At 27.2% G+C, this 14304-nt stretch overlaps 1 protein-coding gene across 1 annotated transcript in view; it reads right to left on the bottom strand.

Moving 5' to 3' along the window:
* LOC145841388 (WD repeat-containing protein 90-like) overlaps nt 1-14304 on the bottom strand; it is a 46527-nt gene that overhangs the window by 19371 nt on the left and 12852 nt on the right. Inside the window, exons 13-24 of the mRNA XM_082948749.1 lie at nt 10393-10492; nt 10007-10184; nt 9331-9468; nt 9048-9197; nt 8818-8917; nt 8525-8687; nt 6987-7143; nt 6579-6831; nt 5897-6152; nt 3421-3595; nt 418-1303; nt 10-181 (exon numbers count right to left, since the gene is read on the bottom strand). Of these exons, the coding sequence (XP_082804875.1) occupies nt 10-181; nt 418-1303; nt 3421-3595; nt 5897-6152; nt 6579-6831; nt 6987-7143; nt 8525-8687; nt 8818-8917; nt 9048-9197; nt 9331-9468; nt 10007-10184; nt 10393-10492 (2728 nt within the window). The remainder of the gene's footprint in view (nt 1-9; nt 182-417; nt 1304-3420; nt 3596-5896; nt 6153-6578; nt 6832-6986; nt 7144-8524; nt 8688-8817; nt 8918-9047; nt 9198-9330; nt 9469-10006; nt 10185-10392; nt 10493-14304) is intronic.

Raw genomic sequence — 14304 nt, 5'->3', positions numbered from 1 at the left:
ATAAAAAACTTTTCTATTATTTTGCATGGATATGCAAGAGATTTCTTCAGTGTGACCATTAACAGCAAAACTCTTATAACCAGTAGCAAGATTTTCAACAACACAAACAGAACCACACGAATAAACTAACATGCCCTCATCAGCGTTCCATAAAATATTTCCACGAGAGTTACCATTATAACTATAGATAAAATCAGTAAAATCTTCTAAGAAGTCCGAAATTTATTAATAACCAATTTATCGTATAAAAATTATCTTGTGTAATTTATGTAATTCTTGGGAGTAAGCAAGTTTTTCAAACATTTTTTTAAACATTTTTTTGTTTTATAAAGTATTTATTTATAAGCCTCACACCTTTGTTGTTAAATAGTATAAAATAAATAAAAGTAGCTGATATTTACAATTATAACAAAATACCTCACAACATTTGATAATGAAAGCCCTTGTTGTCCAATAGGAGCCACAAACGTTTTACTAGCAGCAGGAACAAGGTCGTGCCGTGGCTTGTACAAAGATTTTATCTCCATATCTAACTCCTTTTTATTTTTCGCCTTAACACTTATTGGTGAACTTTTTACAGTCAATTCAGATTTAAGTTTAGGCGCTACTTTTTTTAACTTGATATTTTGTTTATACTTTTTATCCATAGCTTTTTCGGTAAGTTTTTTTTTAGGGGATAGGCTTATTTGAGGAATGACTTTTAAATCTTCAGAGTTTAAATCTTTAGTGTTGGAATGCATTGTATCTTCATTACTTGAACTACTTTTACTTTCAATATTTTTTACTCTGTTTCTTGTTTTACCATTTAGGCTAAAGTGCAAACTTTCGGTTTCAAAAACTGGTATATCAACATCAATTTTTTTTACAGCTTCAGTATTCTTTTTGTAAGTTGAACAACTTCTAGGCTTAAGCTTGTTGTCCAGCGGAGTCATCTGACAGTCTGGTAGATCAACAATTGCTTTATTTTTCACAAAATTATCAATCATTTCCAGATCGACAGTAAACTCGCTGACATCAGTAGTGTCTAAGTCGGAAGCTCGCAATGTTTCAGGTAAAACGGTTAGATTGTCGTTTTTGCAGCGCAAACTAGGCGCCGGGACGTCAAAACTTGGTAGAGGACAACAGTCATCATCTAATATTGGCAGGTCTACGTTTTTTGTACTTTGAGACCTCTTAACAAGATCAATGATTTGAGTTGTTTGGTCTACTACTTCTGTCTTAGTTGTTACTGTCATATCGCACATATCGACTTGTTTTATATTTTTTCTGTAAGTATTATTCGTATTCAAAGCCTCTTCACCTGCTAAAATTAGATTATATTACAAAGAAATTGATATGAGACTAATACAACTAAACTAACAATCGTCATACAAATCAACATAATTTATCTGTAATGATAATCACTCAAATTGTTGTCGACTATATCAAAAAAAATCATAAATACACAGTGCACGTGTAATGAAATCCTGTATTTTATCATATAAATACGAAAGAATTAGTTTTGGTACTGGATTTAAATTAAAAATCAAAAAATAAGTCAATTAATTAAAAATAAATATTAATTAATTTCATTTAGCGCGTCATCAGAATAAGCTTGCTAAAAACTGATAAGAATATAGTGTAAATTTAGTTATAAACAATGATTTTGAAATGTCTAGCTAAAAATAGTTACGTCATAAAGAGTTTAGTGTAAAAGTTTGTTTAAAAGGTTTAAGTAATAGTTAAGTTATACTTTGCTGATTTGAAGTTATTTATATAACAAATTTTTTTAGATAGTAGAAAGTTTACTAGAAACTAAATTAAAAAGTACAGCACAAACTACGACAATAATAACACTAAAAACGCAATCTATAATTGTTTTAAATTGTAAAAATCTTGCTGTTTACAAATTCTCGGCTCGCGAGTTCTAATAAACAATGAAATTGATTAATAAACTTTTTTTAAATGAGTGACATATGTTTAAATATTTTATTTAAATACAAAAGAGTGCAAATATAAGCAAAGTTTGTCGTGAAAATAAAGTCCTTCGAACTTTTTTTATACTATTTATTGTTTTTTTTTTATTTACATGGTGTAAGATTTTTGGGAATGTAAAAATGACATAAGCACTTTGAAATACTAAAAGACGTTGTCTAACAGTTGTTAAGAAATATATAACGCAGCTTTTTATTTTCATTCCACAAGCAAGTTGAGGATTAACAAAAAATTACAAGAAATTTGTGAAGAAGTTATTCTAAATTTCGAAATAAAAATTGTTTGAACGGAATTGTTAAAGCAAAGCAATTGTTAAACGCTGAATTGTTAAGAACTAGCACATTACAGGACACAACTATACTGTTTTTCTTAATTTTTGTTAGTTATTTTTATTATTGTGCTTACATTTTATATACATCGTATTTGTTTACTGTTTTATACAGTTTCTACTAACTAACACTCATAGTACAGTGTCTCTTAATGAAGTATATGACAACCATTAGATGTTTATCAACTGATTTAATAAGATGTTACTCGTAAGCAAGGCACGAAAAACCCACAAAAAAAAACTATTTCCTTTTAACTTATAGCACAAGCCTAAACACCCCTTGTGTTACAAACATAAAAACATCAAGTATTTTTTAATTAGACTTGTCAGAACTTTAACAAACGATAATTAATGTTTATAATAAAATACCTAATATGTTAATATAAAATAAAACTAGTACAGTGCTTCCTCACTTATCCGGCCATGCTGGGCAAGCTTTTTTTGTAATTATGGCCGGATTAGCCTTCGGCCGGATAAGGACAAAACATTGTTTTTTGTTAATAATCTACCTCTTTTATATTATGCATTGAATACAATAGAACGCACACGCAGTTTTCCGTAAATTTGTTATATTTTCATTCTTTTAACGAAACCAACAATTAAAAAATATAAAAGTTTAAAGAAACATAATTACGATATAACTTCAAATTAATTTTACATTTATCTAAAAAAAATATTAGACCTCTACTACGTAACTATAAACTGCTTACTTAGTTCTATAATTTAAATTAGACATTTATTTGTGGTAAAACATTGATTTTAGCTAAATTATATAAATCTACTTCTCGACTAAAATCAGTCGGATAAAAGAGGATCGGACAAACGAGGATGCACCGTAATATGAACAATATTAAATATAAGTGCAGATAATTTTTGTAGTACTAAAAAACTTAAAATTAACTAAAATATACATTAATTTATTATTTACTTAATTACTGTAGTATACTCGAAATGTATGGTGCTATTTATTGTATAATTTCTTAAAGCTATTAAATATTGTAAGTTAAATCTCAAATATTTTTCAACGACTAACTAAAACAAAAAACTTATAAAAATAAGCTATAAGTTTAATAAAATCAATGGAAACAAAAAAAGTATAAATTCTACTTAAAACTTACAGGTAACAAATGTCTCGTATTTTATCATCTCTGATTCATCAATGAAGTTAAGTAGTTTGTTTTTAGTAGGAATAAAGTCCCAAACTATAACGGTATCTTCTCCAAATGAAAAAAGTTTTGTAGAGTCCATAGAAAACTGAACATGATGGATTGTTGAGCTGTGGCCATAAAACAGCTAAAAAAGAAAGAACATTTTGTGTATTAAATTGTAAAAGCTTTTCAATAAGTACTTATAACTTTCTACCGTTTAGGGCAGCTACATCCTTTAATATTTCTACCTGAAGGATTCGAAGTTTAATTGATTAATTGAAAACTAATATAATAGTTTAAAACATTACCCGTTTAGTTGTAAAATAATTTTTGTACTAATATTAGAAAATTAATTAAGCTTAGAAATTCGAATACAAGTTTATAAAACAAGAAACAACTAAGTTTAACTACGATGTTGATAAAAGTTTTGCTTTGATATTAGTTTTAAACAAAAATAAACAGAAATCAGTCATTTCTAGAACTTCGGAAAATTCTTAGTATGTAATATTTTCGTTTAGCACTTATCACTTAAATTAGTTAAAAGTAAAATGTGATAAGTAAACGATAGTTTGTAAAAAAATTTCACGTCATAAACAAACTAAAATAAATCATGCTTAAGTTATAAACACTAATTCTGAATAGAAGCATATCTTAGGTTAAGTTAAAAACTAGAGTTAAGAAATAGGTTTAAAGCTATAAAGTTCAGTCACCTCTTGCGAATCTACGCACTCTCGTTTAGTTACGCATTATAGAATTATAAAAAAAAATAATTTGAGAAATATTAAGTATTCTAAAAACTAGATTTATTGTTTATATTAAATTAACAGTATATTTGATTTTTTATATATTGTTTTAATGGATAGCTGTCAAATTTGCACAAGCGTACAAAATTGCAGGAGGGGACAAAATTGCACGAAGATACTTTTGCACTAGGGGATAAAATTGCACGGAGATATTTTTGCACGGGTTAAATTTTTTTTTCTGTTTACTATATAACTGTTACCCCTAACCCTTACCCTTGATCGGTAGCTTTTTTTTTCTTTTAATTATTTTTTTGTTATAATTTTTATTAGCTATATTTTTATTTTTACGTTACCCTTACCCTCGGTCAGTAAATTTTTGTTTTTTTTTGTTTTTTTTTTAATTATTATTTAGTTTTTTTTTTCTGTTTTTTTAATTTTTCTGTATTTTTTTTACTCTCGTGCAAAAATGTAACTCGTGCAAATTTGGCTTCGTGCAAATTTAGCTTCGTGCAATTTTGTGCCCTCGTGCAATTTTGTTCTCGTGCAATTTTGTCTTCGTGCAATTAGGACCCGTTCCCTGTTTTAAATGCTAAATCAGCTCTACATTTGTTTAGACTTTGTAAAATAATGTTCCTTGATGGTTAGATAAACATTTAATTTACCTCAGTGTACCATAAATTGTGTTAGTTAAAAACAGCTTTTATTAAAGTTCTAAAAAAACATGACTAAGAATAATTAAAGTTCACAAAACAATGAAAAATTATCTAAAGAAACGACCTAAAACAAGTTTTTCAGCAAAACGTGGCAATGAAACTAAATAAAAACATGCATACACATTACAAAAATCTTCTTTTAAAACTATGCTAGGCAGGTTCAATCTTAGGTGGGCAAGAAAAAAAGTATAAAAAATACTTTGTATACATATCAACATTTTTTAATAAAAAACTTCACGTATATGTACAAGTTGAATGAAAACTATTCTTGTGAATAAAAAAAGTGGGAAAGACGCTAAAATATATTCAATCAAATGTATTAAAAGGAAACAGCGAATATAGTAGGTATGTTCGCTACCTCTAGTTTAGTTACGTTCTCTCGTTTAGTTACGCACTTTTGCTGTGGACAAATGTGCGTATATTCAAGAGAGGTAACTGTAATATAATATAACACTATTAAGATAAAGGAAAAATACTTTATATTTATTAAACAATTAAAACGCTACAAAACACCCAACAATAAAATAAGACACTATCTGTTTAGCTTTAAGTTAGTAACTATTCTTTATTTACATATTTTTGGCTAACAAGTTTTGATGAACAACGATTTTATAACTGAAAGGTAATATGTATTTCTAGATCTAGTTAAAAATATCCTGAACAATTGGATTATTCACGATAACTACAATCATTTATTCACTAGCACCTCCCGAGTAATTCAAGTTGTGCAAAGATTTACATGTATATAGGAAAATAAAAGTAAAAGAAAAACACCTATATGTAATATATTAACTACTTATTATTTTACTAAAAATATGCAGTCAAAAGGATTCTTTTTAAAGTAAAACTGATTTTATTAAGTTTATAACTGCATCATAAATGTGGGAGCATTTTTAAGTAAAAGATTTTAAATTTATAAATTTTGATAATACTTAAAATTCATTTGTTATATAATAAAGCAAAGTTTTCATTTTCATTTCATATGCTAACCTGACAAAAAATAGGTTTTTTCATGTCGTAATTCCAAATTTTAATTACAAAATTATCACCGCACGTCACTATATATTGGCAACTCTCGTCGCAACAAACTGCTGTTGTATGTTTTTTATGTATGTTGGTACAAATTTGTAACAAAGCACCATTTTTGCTGTCAATTTTTAATAATCTGTTGCTCCTAGTTACAATAAGAAGGTGACTTGAAACATCTGGTGTGAAGTAACATAACAATGGGACATCTAATTTTGGTCTAAAAAAAATGTTTCATAACTATACACTTTATCCATGTTAATGTTACTAATATAGTGTTATACTATCAAAGTTTTAAACAACCAACTAACAATAAAAGTAATAAAGTTTGTAAAAAATCTAATTATACAACACTTTTATAAGTGCTTTACTTATTTTTCTATTAAAGCTTGAAAATAAGTCAGTCTAAAAATAGAATTTTTATTAAAATTTGTTTATTTTACTTCAATTATTTTGCATACTTTAGAAAACAAAAAATATTTATAGTTTTATCAAAATATATGAAATGTATGTGTCTATTTAAATGTTATCACTTTAGTTTCCAAAGCTCAAATTATTTTCAAAATTATAATGAATAGCTGTTAAATTGATAAAAAAATTATGCAGTTTTTCATTATCCTCAATGAATAATATAAACTAAAATAACATCGAATTTTCTTCATCTATTCTAAGTCCACTAGTAACATCTATTTTCATTAGCTTGTCGAGCATGTTTGTAGTTGCGACAGTCACAACAAATTGACTCTCACCAACATACGCTAACTTTGCACCGTTTCGTGACATAGAAAGACAGGTATTAGAAACTAATTGATTTCCAACAACAGTGGCTTTATGTAGCTTCCGAAGTAGAGGAACTCCGCTTTTCAAGGCATCAGTTGTATCATACAAGCATATTGTACCTTAGCATTTAAAATTAGAATAAGTAAAGCTACAAAACTAAACCAACAATATCATATAGTTCATAACATACTCTTGTTTTGTACTATTTTAGTTTATTAAAAAAAGAAGTTAATACTAGTATCCCAAATAATGAAAAAACCTAATGGCTAGTAACCTTGACAACATCTTGAAACTAATCGATGGCCTGTGCTTGTAAATTCGATGTTGACTAACTTATTGTTGTCATGTATGTTTTGGTGTTCACTTATAATGCAAGAACTTTCGCAATTAAAAATTTTTACGCTTCCACTGACAAAACCAGCAGCAAAGATCTACAAATCAGAGTAAATTAAATTTCAAAAACAAAATATTGAATATTTTATAAAAACGTCTAAAAAGATACCAAACTGTGTGACTTATTAAAGTTTTTATACGATATATTTATGTAGTCGATCAATGCAGCATATTACATAGTAACCTTACAAACGTTATTTAAGGTAGACTTATTTCAGTCAAACCAAAAAATTAACTTTCCAACAACGGCAAATGCAAAATATTATTTAAAATTGACAGCTCTAGCCTAAGCAAATATCAAATTTATAAAAGTTAAAAAAATATTATTTCACAAAAAACTATCTTTAGGACTGTTTTTAAAAATAATTTAAGATTTTTTAACATAAAACTTTTTTAATTTATACTTTATCAATAACTTAGAAGGTTCTTTTTAATTTTATAATTTGAGACGACGAGCTTTTAAAACATAAAAGTGTTCCAAAAACGTTTACAATAAATAAAATTTTATAATTTATATGCTAATTGAACAAGTCAGGATAATTGTAATATGTTTATTTATATATTATATATATATATATATATATATATATATATATATACATAAATTAGGTAGATGATGTTTAATTAACTGTATACAAATATAACTTGTATTGTTTATGTAACCTTATTTTAGCAAGTAGCAAAATAATCAGATGTTAAAGAATAGTTATCATCATTTATTATAGTTCAAACCTTATATAAAAGGTTACAATTAAGTCATTAATCATATATACAGTTTACTTCAAACATTATGAGATGCTACATTTTAAATAGAACTTAAAAAACTAAAACATGACATATAGGTTTACTATATAACTCAAAAATTTTAAATCAAACCCTTTTCAAATATTGTAAAAGATCGAATTCTAAAACTTAAACACAATTTAAAGTTTAAATTATGCAAAGTGTTTCTATTGCATGTCTTAATTTTTTTTTAATTTTTAGCTATTACATAACAAAAAGATGTTTATACCTTATAAAAAATTTCTTTGCAGCAAAATTTTTATATAAAAATTTACTGACAACATTATAACTTTTTATTTCAACAGACTAACTTTCAAATTCAAATTTAAATTGATTTTTAAACTACTCAGTAAATCAAAACTAAAATAGTAATAAAATCCTTAGCAAGAAATCGGACAGAAGCTTATAGTAAGTATAAACTCATGGTGGATGAGCTTTAACCTGAATATGGACTAATCTCATCGTTATAGCGATCACATACCTAAATATTATATAGATTTCATACCTTAACTTTTACATATACCAAACATTATTAACACTTTAATTTGGTGAATAAGAGTCATAAATTTAGACTTAAATTTGGTTAATGATATAGTGTATTTTACATCAATACAAGTTAAGAATAAAAAAACAAGCCTGTCCGTTCGGGTGACAGGCAACACAAGTGGGCGTATTTTCAAGAGTTCCGAAGTTAAATAGCTGTTGCAAGGCAGGTTTTGTTTGCCAAACCTGAATGCTATTGTCGTCACTACAAGTTAATATTCTTTCGTTCAAGTGACTTAAACAACTCAAGTTCAGCCTGAAACATCAAATAATCAACAAATAGTATGCATCGTAACACAAGATATTAGAAAAAAAAGTATACTTTAAATAATTTAGCTTTTTTATTGATAAGTAGCCTTAATTAAAAATAAGCACAAAAAATTAACTTGTTTAGATGAGATCTCATAAGTGTTGTATATTTTCTAGTAGTAACGTCAAGATAACCTAGTGTAGCATTTTTTGTTGAAACTAAAACTTTCAAACCATCTGAAAAAAAAATTTGACAAAAATGTTCAAACTTAAACTTTAATTGCTTATTTAAAAAAATATTGACTTTAAGACTATCATGTTGTTGTATTTAGTTTGATGTGTTTAAAAATATTATAACTTTTCTTACTGTGACTTATTTGAATGTCAGATATACAGTTTTCGTGTTCGGCTTCCAGAAAAACTGAATTCATATTTAACGGCCACATCCGTAAAATCCCGTCTTCTGAACCAGTTACCACAAACGACTTTTCAATTTTTAAGCAAGTTAACTTCAAACCTTAAAAAAATGAAACGATTATTTTAAAAGACTGTTTTACAATCGTATAATATTAAAAATGAGAAAATAATAATATTATATTTGAAAAAAATTAAACCATTAAGTTAGCTTTTTTTTTATGTTAAATAAATACCGTTTAGAGAAACTGAATTGCAAACAGAAAAGCTTGTGAAGTCGACTTCAATAATATTTCCTGTTTTAGTGCATGCATACAAGTTATATGGTTTATTTGATTCTTGAGGTGAAACTAACTTCATGTGAGTTCCAACGTCTGCAATTTTTTTTTTAATAAAACGTTGGTTTTTAAAAACTGTTTTTAAATTTATTTTAACAACAATTACTGTTTTTAACAGAGCTAGGCGTAGTAGTATTTTTTTAATAAAGATAGTTTAAAACTATACGTAAATTTTAAAAAATATATAATAACTCCTTAGAAACTATATATCTTACAACAACTTGATAAATTATCATCTATAAATATTATGTAAATTATAGCATTGTAAAGTTAAAAGACACTAAAATCAGTTTTCAAAAGCATTCAAAAATTTTTCTTAAACTTTTCAAACAGCTTAATTAAGGTAGAAGAATCTTAAGTTGATAAGTTGCTCTACTTAAAAAAAATCAAAACACAAAATAAAGTCAGCATTTTTAATAAATTAATTAGAAACGCATGCAACATAGCATATAAAAAACTAGAGATGATTTTATGTGCGCAATACACAGAAATTATAAAGCTAAGTTTATAACAATATTTTTTTACCAAAAAATAAAAAAACGAGTTCAATAAATCATATATATACGAAAAACACCTGTTAAAGCAGAAGGAAGTGCAAAATAAATGTCAGTAAAATCATCATACTTGATTTCAGATTGTGAAAGTGGACAAGACCTAAGCTGATTCGAATTAACCTCCCAAAACATAAGGCTTTCTGAGGAACATGTAACTAACCGCATATCATGAGTGGGTGATACTTTTATCTTTTCAATCTAAAACATTGATTAACTAAAACATCTTTAAATTTTAGTTGTCAACTAAAAACTTAATTATAATAAAAATTTAGAGTGAAATGATATGTTTTTAATCATAAAAAATTAAAAATAGAAATGTTTAAACATCACAAAAACTATTATTAAACAACTTTATTTAGAAAGCATTTTTACAATAACATTGTTTTACAAGAAAAGAAAAAGGTACCTTGAGATGAGTATGAATCTTAGCAATAACAGAATATGAGTGCTTGCTTAGTACACAGCTTGTATCCCACACCACAACTAAAGACTTACCTTGCTGATCCCTAGAAAAATATTTAATAATGCATTGGTTAGATGTATTAATAAGTTTAATAGTTAAAAATTGATAATTAAACTTATCTACTGTTAAAAATAAAAGAGTTTTGAAATATCTCTCCTATTTCTATAAACTAATTAGAATTAAAAAGAAGAGAAAAAATAATATTCTCACAAAAAAGCTTTTATGTTATGCTTTATTTAACTGAAGTCCAAAAAACAAACAAAAACTAAACAAATATTTTAACAAATTGTGAACTATTGTTAGTATATCAACTTAATGAATTAGAAACATTGCATATTACTTATTGGTATTAATTTTTTATTGTTTCTAAATTACATGTTCTCTTACTATTTTTTAAAAAGTTTACTACATATTTATAAATTAATACTAGAACAAATATCTATTAAAAAAATTATGTAAAAATCTAAGGAAGTCATAAACGTCACTTTTAAACTATTTTGTAGTATCAGAAAAATTAAATTAATATAACAGTCTGTATTTCAATTTTAAACAAACAAATTGAATTATTTAAATATATTTACAAGTGTTGAAATTCAAGGTATTTTTTTCTTCTAGGCATTAAAAGTTAGACTAACAAAAACTTTTACACTTACTTTAAAGTGTACCTTATTTAGTATTACAAGAAGTGTTGTAGATAGAACATATGCATACTTTATAGTTTAGTTTTTATTTTACATTTTTTATTTGTACATTTTTAACTGCCTTCTTTCCAAAAACAAGACCGTATGCTATTCTATTAGAAATATAGCATATGTTTTACTAATTGTACTCTTGTAATTAATAAAAATAGTGTCTGTTTAAAAAAAACTGACTGCAACTTATAGCAACTTATAACACAAAATCTAGTTCAAAATCATAAGTTTGAATCTACTTTTTTAACATGAATTGTAAAAACAGTAAAAAAAAACAGTTTGGAGATGTATTATAGAAAAAATTAAAATACTAATAAAAACATTTGAAAATTCACTGCCAATCTAAAACTCTTAAAAAAATTCCATGAAAATTTAAATTGACTGCGACTAACGCTTATCTGACCTATTAAAAACTATGAAAATTATCTGATTAAGCTAAATTACACATTGAACAAATAAAGATACGATATAACATTTTTAATCAAAAAATTAGAAACATTGTAAGTACAATCGGCTTGCTCTCCGGGAGACTTAAAAAAGAAGAGTTTTTTTGATTGTAACGTAGCTGTTTAAAGCCAAGCGCCACGAGAGAAGTGTTCATTCACTTTTCGTTTCGGCTAGCTGTCATTGTTGACAAGAATAGTTACAATTAGTTGTAATTAAAGCAAACACTCTTTTGTTTAAGCAGGCACTTTTTAGATTCTTTGTGAACAAGATTTCACTATTTTTTGTTAGAACCGTTTACTGTTTGACTTAGTAACAAAATCTCGAAAACAGTTACCAGAACGTGTTTCGGTATAGTTGTGAACGTCACTTAGATTGTATTTTAGCGATTATATGCGTTCAGATTTCGTTGTTTTTTAGCGAATGTTACTCAGCATTTCACTTATATTGTAGTCCACTTACTTAAAGAAACACCGGTGATAAACGAAAGCAAATGTAACTCAATACAATTTTCAGCTTTCGTTGATCGCTACAACTGTTTTTTCGAGCTTTACACTTCTACAATGAGTTATTTTACTGTATGAATCGCCGAAAAACTAAAGCAAGTGTATATTAGTTTGTATACTTTTCCAGCTTTCGTTGTTTTTTAACAACCAATTCTCAAGCAGAAACGTCTGTTGTAGTTCAACCAAGGCGGACTTTTAGACGTTTCATACGCTTCAAGTCCTAGCTTGGCTCTGACTTCAGTAAGCATTGCTGAGGACTGTAAACAAACGCTAATTAATTTAATAAAAGTTGCCCTGCAAACAAACCATCGAGCTCTGACTTGCATGTGCGTGAGCGTTATTTTTTATCGCTTTTTAGTAACATTGTAAAATAAACTCAGAGTGCTGAGCCTATACTTTGAGTATTAACAGTAGAACGTAGTTAAGTAAGTTCTAATATTGATAAAATTAGTGTATCGTATTTTGTTCTGTATTAAATTTATATAGTAAGGTATACGTTGTAATCACTTAGGTTAAATTAAAGATTTACTTTCTAGTCTATACTAAGATTTCATATCAAGTATATATTAGAATCATCATCGACTAAGTTAAAATAAGTACGATAGCTCAAATCAAAAGTTGTTTTAACGATTCAAAAAAAGTATCTTAAGACCTCTAGTTAAACTTAAATAACTACTGTCTAGTTTAGTCACTAATAAGATATTTAACTTTTATTTACCAGTAAAAAACCCAAGACGCTCTCGGCCAATAGCCTTACAAAGCTATTTTCTAAACACGCTACGCGTGCCAAACCGGCCGAGAAGACGTCAGGTACTAGTCAGGGTTGCCACAGATCTGGCTGAGAAAAAATTCCTGACTTTTTACTAAAATTTTCCTGACTTTTCTAAATATTACTCTCATTTAAACTTATTCTAAAATACATAATCTAACATTTGAAACTATGTAAAGCTTTCAATCTAATTTTAATACAGGTTAAAAAAACAGTTTTTTTTGCTGAATTCAATCATCAAACTTCCATCACATCAAACATTGAACCATCCGTGTATGATTGATGTTTTTGCAACAAACAGCTTTATCAGCAAAATACTTGTATTATTATCTGATAAACACAGCTTGTCTGAAAAAAAACAGTTTTTTAGCATTTCCTAACATACATGTATCTAAATAAACGATACGACATATAAGGAACTTTTACAATTAAAACCTTAAATTAATAACAAACTTTCACAACTAAAACCTTAACACAATAACGAACTATTTACAATTAAAACCTTAAAACAATAAAAAACTTAATCAAACACTTTTTTTTATATGTACTAAATTTTATTTTCTCCGTTTCTTTATTAGCACTACCTCTTCATCTAATGAAGATATGGTTTCCTTCATCTGGTCTGCATTCCGCTTTATTTTCTTGGCATTTAATACCATTTGCCTAATTTTATTTAAATCTTTTTCATCTGCTGCCCCTACACTTGTCGAAGAGAATTTTTCTCTAAATCTAGCCACAATTTATGGGCTTCATTTCTTTTTATACTCATTTATTTTTACTTCCAATTTTGCAAGTTAAAAAAAAAACTTTGCAGTTTTATAAAGTGTATAATAAACAACGAACTTCACCGCGCGACCAACAACAACGGCATCCGAGACAACCTACGACCGGTTTCGTCCTTTTTAGGTCTCATCAGGCAGGCTTAGTCGCGAGAAACCGCTGTTGTTGCATTTGCACTTAAGCCCGCTTGGTTAAGATCACAACAGCGGTTTCTTGCGACTAAGCCAGCCTGATGAGCCCTAAAAAGGACGAAACCGGTCGTATGTTGTCTCGGATGCCGTTGTTGTTGGTCGTGCGGTGAAGTTCATTGTTTATTATCGATGGCATAAAACATCTGAACTTTGTTGATGATGGCCAAAATAAATACTGGCAGTTTTATAAAGGATAATTTATTAATTTATGCCAGATGAAGGCATTGCAAATTTAATAATTTTGCAAATTTCTAGGAAAATTTGCAAATTAGTCTATTGCTAAAGGATTTGCTAAAGGATTTTGCTAAAGTCTATTGCTAAAGGAAATTGCTAAAGGATTTTTAACAATTTTTTTTTACTAGTTGAAAGCTTTGGAAAATAAGGAATTTTGTAAATTTGAACTAACAAAATCTGACTTTTTTTTGTCATTATTTTAACCTTTTCCTAACTTTTCCTGACCTTGTGGCAACCCT

The sequence above is a fragment of the Thalia democratica genome, chromosome 7, assembly GCF_965202585.1.
Source record: "Thalia democratica chromosome 7, ktThaDemo2.hap1.1, whole genome shotgun sequence".
Classification (NCBI taxonomy): domain Eukaryota; kingdom Metazoa; phylum Chordata; class Thaliacea; order Salpida; family Salpidae; genus Thalia; species Thalia democratica.
This window is presented reverse-complemented; position numbering and strand designations above follow the sequence as displayed.